Below are 7,683 nucleotides of genomic sequence, written 5' to 3' on the forward strand. Positions count from 1 at the left end.
CTATATGTATATGCACACAATGATAGTGTTTAAAGTTTATAAAAGAAAACTTAGAAGAAGTAAAAGGAGAAGTAAAGAAAATCCACAGTCATAGTTAGAGGTTTAAACATGATGATTTAAATAATTATACAGCAAAAAGTCAAAAAATAAATCAGTAAGTGTAGAGAATTTACTTGACTATCAACTAAGTGGACTTAATTCATAATTGTAGATTATTGTACATTAATTGTACATATAATTGTACATTGTTACATTTAGTACCTGAAGAATACACATTATTTCCATGTGCACATAAAAGTTGCACTACTAGGTATTTATCCAAACAATACAAAAATACTAATCTGAAGGGATACATTCACCCAGATGATTATGGCAGCATTATCAGCGATAGTAAAGAATATAGAGAGGCAAATGTTCATCAGCTGACGAATAGATAAAGAAGATGTGAAACATCCACCTGCACGCGTGTGTACACAGGATGGAATATTACTCAGCCATAAAAAAGAATGATACTCTTTTTTTGGAATTTGCAATGTCATGTCATTTTTGGACTTGGAATGTCATTTGCAATGACATGGATGGAGCTAGAGTATGTGATGCTAAGCAAAATAAGTCAATCAGAGAAAGACAAATACCATATGTTTTCACTTGCATGTGGAATTTAAGAAACAGAGCAAATGAACAAGAGGGAAAGGAAAAAAAGAGAGGCAAAACATAAAAGAGACTTCACTATAGAGAACAAAATGAGGGTTACTGGAGGGGAGGTGGATGGAGTATGGGGTAAATGGGTGATGGATATTAAGGAGGGCACTTTTGATAAGCACTGGCTATTATATATAAGTGATGAATCACCATTCTCCTAAAACTAATATTTCACTGTATCTTAACTAACTGGACTTTAAATAAAAACTTGAAACTACAAAAAAAAAAAAGAAATTTCAAGATATATTTTATGCTGGGTTGTAAAATAAATCTCAAAACATGTTAAAGGACTGAAAATACAGAATACGATAGAATACGTTCTCTAGTCACAATTGAATTAAACAAATCAATTACAATGATTCATCTAGAAAATTCCTCAATACTTGGATATAAACAATACATTTCTATATCACTCTTGGATTACAGAAAATTTTACTAAGACAATCTGAAAATATTTTGGATGCAAAAATATTAACACAACATACCAAAATTTCTGAAATGCAACCTAAAGCCATGCTTAGAGGAAACTTCATAGCATTAATATTTATATTAGAAATAACTATAAAATTAATCATTTAGATGTTCAGTTTTAAATGGTAGGAATATAAAAGGAAATTACAACTGAAGTATGCAAATAAGTGTGAATTCATATAAATATGAATGCAAATATATATAAACCAACGGAATAGAAAACAAACAATAAAAAAGTAAAAAGTTGGTTCTTTGAAATGACTCACAAAATTGTTTAACTCATAACAAGACTGACAAGAAAAAAGAGATATAATATGTTATTTATCCTTCTCTGACTTATTTCACTTTGCATAATGTCCTCTAGGACCATCCATGTTGTCAGAAATGTTAGGATTTCTTTCTTTCTCAAGGCTTAATAATAATACATTATATACATATACATACACACATACACATATTATTTTATACATAATGTGAATGTATTATATATATACATTACATACACACAGTATATATGCATACATAATGTATAATGTATATGTATTATATACATGTTATATATAATGTATGCATATATACATGTTATACACACACACACACACAAACACACACACACACACACAATGTCCTCTTTACCCATTCATCTACTGATGGCTGTTTTCATATATTGGCCATTGTGACTAATGCTGTGATAAATATGGTAGTGCAAATATCTTTCAATATCTTGTTTTTATTTCCTTTGGATATATGCTCAGAAGTAGAATTTCTGCATCATAAGGTAGTTCTATTTTTAAATTTTTGAGGAATCTCCATATTGTTTTCCATAGTGGCCGAACCAATTTACAGAGAATGTGTTCAGTTAAAAGTGACTTACAAGACCAGTGTGATAATATGGAGCATTTTGAATTCTCATGCATTGCTATTGAGAGCCTAAATCCGATTTGGGAACTTGTTTTGTGATTTCTTACAGTGCTAAGACCTATTCTATAATTAATTCAGTACTTTTACTCCAAGCCATATACTCAAGAGAAATGAATGCTGTCTTCAAAAAGACTTGTAGAAGGATATTCATAATGTATTCATAGTAGCCCTTAATTGGAAAGGACATAAATGTCCTTCAGTGAGAGAATGGAAAATGGTGATATACATAGATAACGACTTACTACAAAACAATACAAAAGAATTAATCATTGGTTCATGTGACAGCATGGATAACTCTGAGGAATCCGAGGAAAACTAAAGCCAGACATATGCTGTGTTCCATTTAAATGAATTTCAGAAGCGCCTGGATGGCTCAGTGGGTTAAACATAAATGAATTTCAAGAGGTGGCAAAAGTAAATTTCGATGACAGAAATAAAAGTAGTTCTTTAGTTGTTTTCTCTTGGTGTGGGCTACTGACTAGGACAGGGCACAAGGACACTTGTGATGAGATGGGAATTTCTATGGTTTGGGTAGTGGTTACATAGACGTTTACATATGCAGAAAATTATCAACTTGTAATTAAAATTTATGGATTTTACAGTGTATAAATTATACCTCATTAAAGAAAATACCAGGTTAAAAAGGAAAAAAAGCGAGTGAGGGCAATTGTACAACATTCTTTCTGATGCCTAAGCTTGTCTTTTTTGACATATGTAATTCAGGACTCTATAAATTTTGCAAATCTAGGGCACTCATGGCAAATAAACCTTTGAGGAGTTGTACAAAGGACTGCATAGGCTTCTGAGGATGGTGATAGTATGCTACAACATGCAGTAAAATGGTTATTCGGGTATGTTTCTGCTGAAATTTCTAATTTCCAAATATGAACAATTAAATGTCCTCTGGGACTCTGTTGTGATTTAAGTTTGTGTTCCCTTTTTTTGGTACTCCTCTAATGAATCTTGACTATTCGAGAGGTTTGTCCTTTTGGGTTCTGTGTGTCCTCATGAGGGATGGTAAATAACTCTGTGGTAAATATATCATCAGGGCACTTGAATATATTCTCATTTATGACTTCAATGATCTTCACCTACTCTGAAAGGTGGGAAGCAACTAGTTGCTAAGAAAGTGACTAGCAACAGGGTCCAAAGGAAAGTAATGTTTGTTGTTTCTACTTCCTGACTCTCTTCTGTTTTTGGATGCACAACCCACCAGATTTGATGTTCATGATGGACTGTGTCATTGTATCCCATAGAATGGATATAAATTTGTTCAGGAATTTTAAATGGTTACATCAGCATATTCTTGTGCATATTTACAGCAGTTTCTACTGTTTTGGTCTAGGATTTATCTTTCCAATTGCCATAGGGGGAAACTATGACTGTTAATCTTCCAGAGTTTAGAAATCTCTGTCTTCCATGAAAAAAATTAGCTTTAATAATCTCCTATTAATTTAAGACATAGGCATTCATTGATTTCTTTAAAGTTCCCGAATAAGTACATCTCACCTCCCCCTTCCATTAGCTTTGAAGAAAGATCCTGGTTTGTGGGAAGAAAAAAGCAGCACATTGTCAAAGAAGCTGTTTCCTGTGAGCTGTTTCTTGGTGAGTACTTGACCGTGGGGATAATTTGCAATCTAATAAGTCAAATATTTAAAGCAGAGACTAGTAATGTTTAAGTTTGTATTGTGGATCATGCATAGTTAATGTAATAGTTTTAACTAAGTCAAACAATTAAGTAAAATACAATTCAATTATGGTGACTTACTAAAGCACTGATTTCCAACATATGCTTGAATCCCTTCCCAAAGATTACATGACAATTCATTCAGCTTCCAGCTAGGCACTGGCATTTAAAAAAAAAAAAAATTATTTCTTTTCAGTGTAACAATATTCATTGTTTTTGCACCACACCCAGTGCTTCATGCAATCCATGCCCTCCCTAATACCCGCCACCTGGCTCCCCCAACCTCCAACCCCCCGCCCCTTTAAAACCCTCAGATTTTTTTTCAGAGTCCATAGTCTCTCATGGTTCACCTCCCCTTCCAATTTCCCTCAACTCCCTTCTCCTCTCTAACTCCCCATGTCCTCCATGTTATTTGTTATGCTCCACAAATAAGTGAAAACATATGATAATTGACTCTCTCTGCTTGACTTATTTCACTCAGCATAATCTCTTCCAGTCCTGTCCATGTTGCTACAAAAGTTGGGTATTCATCCTTTCTGATGGAGACATAATACTCTGTAGTGTATATAGACCACATCTTCCTTATCCATTCATCCATTGAAGGCATCTTGGTTCTTTCCACAGTTTGGCGACCGTGGCCATTGCTGCTATAAACATTGGGGTACAGATGGCCCTTTTTTTCATACATCTGTATCTTTGGGGTAGGCACTGGCATTTTTTAAAAAACAAATGTTCCTCGGGTGCCTGGGTGGCTCAGTTGGTTAGGCATCTGCCTTCAGCTCAGTCATGATCCCAGGATGCAGGGATTGATCCCCGCTTGGGGTCCCTGCTCAGCAGGGATTCTTCTTCTCTCTCTCCCCCATGCTCTTTCTCACATAAATAAATCTTAAAAGAAAGAAAAAAAATGAATGTTCCTATTGTGATTGCAATGGGAATATATGTATAATTCCACCACACTGAAACTTTCCAGTGTAACAAAAATATTCCCAGAAAACAATGTTCAAAGGTGATATGACTAATAGCAGAAGGAATATCAACTGTTCTGCCAGGTGTGTAGAGTGAGAGGGAAACTGATGCACATTTCAATGTTTTCTCACTGATTCTGAACAACCAAGTCATATAACCATCCCTCACTCCCATTTTCAGACATAGTTTCTTTAAACCCAAAGACTGGGTAGTTATGAGATATTGTGATAAACTAGATATCCTGCTCAGTCTTAAAGTTTTGGGCAAAGAACTCAGGATGAGCCAACTGAGGAAAATAACTGGTTTGAAACATGCGAATAGGAAAACAGCTTCCTCCCCCATACTTTCTTTTTCCAGAGGGCTAAAGCCAGTGCATTGAAGGCCTTTATATATTGCATATACTACCTGAAGTATAAAAATTAACATTGTGACCCCATAAAAATATTCTCTGTGGGATGACAGCCTTCACTGTTATCTGTTGGGTTTATATGTTATTTGAAAATAGTTTCTATTTTATAGTGTTTACCTTGTGGACTATTATACAAATATATTATTATCCAGAAAACTTAAGTTGCACATTCAAAATTATTTTCAAAAATGAACAATAAATGTTCAATTTTTACAATTTAATAATTGCAAATTTCAAAATAATTTGTAATATAACATTTAAATTATATAAAGTGATTCCTCATTCAGAATTGTAGCTACAAGTAGTATTTATTGTTTTTTAATAGTGGCCATGAATTAAATTTTTATTCTTTGGTGGTGACATTTTCTATTTGAAAGATCCAGCAGAGTTGATGATAGAGAAATGGAGGTGAGGAATGAGACAACAATCCAAGAATTCATTCTGGAAGGGTTTCCTGCCATCCAGGCCCTAGGGAATGTCTTCTTCCTGATCCATCTGCTGGCATACCTGGCCTCTATCACAGGAAATGTGGTGATCATCACCATCACTTGGGTTGACCATCGCCTCCAGACACCAATGTATATTTTACTCAGCACGTTCTCCTTCTCTGAATGCTGTTTTATCACCTCAGTTATTCCTAAACTGCTGTCCATCTTTCTTTTGGGAAGGCAACCAATTTCCTTTACTGCTTGTCTCATACAAGCCTTTTCTTTTTTCTTTTTTGGGTCAATAATTTTCTTCCTCATGGCAGTGATGTCTCTGGATCGGTATGTGGCCATTTGCAAGCCTCTGCATTACCAGACCATCATGAACCCAAAGACTTGCTTCCTCCTGGTCACTGCCTGCTTGGCTTTGTCCTTCCCTCTCATCACTGGGCTAGTAGTGAAGGTTTCCCAGTTGTCCTTCTGTGGCCCTCATGTCATCCCCCACTTTTTCTGTGACCTTGGCCCCCTGATTCATCTCTCCTGCTCTGACACCAGACCTACTGAAATGTTGACCTTAGTCCTTGCTTTGTTTGTCCTTATAACATCTCTTATCATAACCACCATTGCATACAGCAACATAGTAGTCACAGTCCTGCGACTCCCATCAGCCAAGGAGAAACAGAAAGCTTTCTCCACCTGCTCCTCTCACCTCATGGTTCTCTTTCTGATGTACGGCAGCTGTGTGTTTATATATGTGAAACCAAAGCAAACAAACAGGCTGGACTCCAACAGGGAAGCTGCCCTTGTGAACACGGTGGTGACCCCGTTGCTCAACCCTGTCATCTATACTCTGCGGAACAAGCAGGTCCATCGGGCTCTGAGGGAGGCTCTATTGAGGTTGAGGTTACAGAAACAGAGCTTTGGAGGGTAAGTGGATCTTCTCGGTCTCCTAGTTCAATTTCCCACAATTGAAGAAATATTTTCTATAGAATTCTACATATTAGGATCTACAGGATCAGGATTCTACAGGATCAGGTGATCCTGCTTATGCTAATTTTCATCTGGCTGGTACAATATTACTTTATAATACAATACTTTTCACTATTTGAAAATTCCTCTTAGTTCTTTATATCATGCTGAAATACATATTCCTTGATTTTTCTACTCAGTGGTCTTTCATTTCAGTTCATACAACATTTATGGAGAGCCCAGTATACATAAATCACATAATACAAAGTCTTTAGTAATAAAAATGTTGTCAATCAGATAATAATGATTACTCTTCATGGTACATGCTCATGCTTGAGTTTTCTGATACTAAGAAAGGATAGAAACCATTACCATTTTATGTCTTCAGGGTTTGAAATTTTAGAAGCAAATTGTTCTGAAATTATATAAAGTCATAATATTATAGCCTAATTAAAATTAATGGTATTTCATTAATTGGATCTTTTATGTAAATGAGCCAACAGTAAGCTGGTTCTCTCTTTGGGTCTATTGGTTTTAGAGGTGTAAATAGCTCAGTGTAACTCCAGGTGGTTAGGATGTAGCTAATATTATCAACAAAATTGTTTTTAACTCTTTCTTAAAATAGAAATAAAAGGCAAAATTTTAAAAAGTTTTAAAAAGATTTTATTTATTTATTTGAGAAAAAGAGACAGAAATAGTGAGAGAGAGAGCATGAGTCAGAAGGGGAAGGAGAAGTAGGCTCTCCACCAAGTAGGGATCCCAATGCGGGACTTGATCCCTGAATGCTGGGATCATGACCTGAGCTGAAGGCAGATGCTTAGCTGACTGAGCCACCCAGGCATCCCAGAACTTTTAGATTTGTTCCGGTTTATTACCCTGTAATTGATGTTGCCAAGCCTTGACCCCTATAAATTGCTGAAAGGTAGGTGACCCTACTACCAGATTTTCTCCCTACATGGAAGAGATGTTTTCTCCTAATGTAACTTTGGGTGTGGGAGCTGCTGCTGTCAGGTTAAGCTAAATTACGGTTGACCCTGTATGCAGCAAAAGCTAACAAAACTCATAATTAGGAAAGTTTAAAAGGAAAATGAGTGTAATTGATAATTTTTAAAAAATGGATTAAAATTGGGTCA

General features: G+C 35.5%; 1 protein-coding gene across 1 annotated transcript; it reads left to right on the forward strand.

Annotated features, from left to right (window-relative positions):
- Nucleotides 1-5,558: 5,558 nt before the first annotated feature.
- Nucleotides 5,559-6,512, forward strand: LOC116573217 (olfactory receptor 6C74-like). Its single transcript, XM_032313157.1, has one exon. The coding sequence runs from the start codon at nucleotides 5,559-5,561 to the stop codon at nucleotides 6,510-6,512; it is 954 nt and encodes a 317-aa protein (XP_032169048.1).
- The last annotated feature ends 1,171 nt before the right edge of the window (nucleotides 6,513-7,683 follow it).

Source organism: Mustela erminea, chromosome 14 (genome assembly GCF_009829155.1).
Source record: "Mustela erminea isolate mMusErm1 chromosome 14, mMusErm1.Pri, whole genome shotgun sequence".
Classification (NCBI taxonomy): Eukaryota; Metazoa; Chordata; class Mammalia; order Carnivora; family Mustelidae; genus Mustela; species Mustela erminea.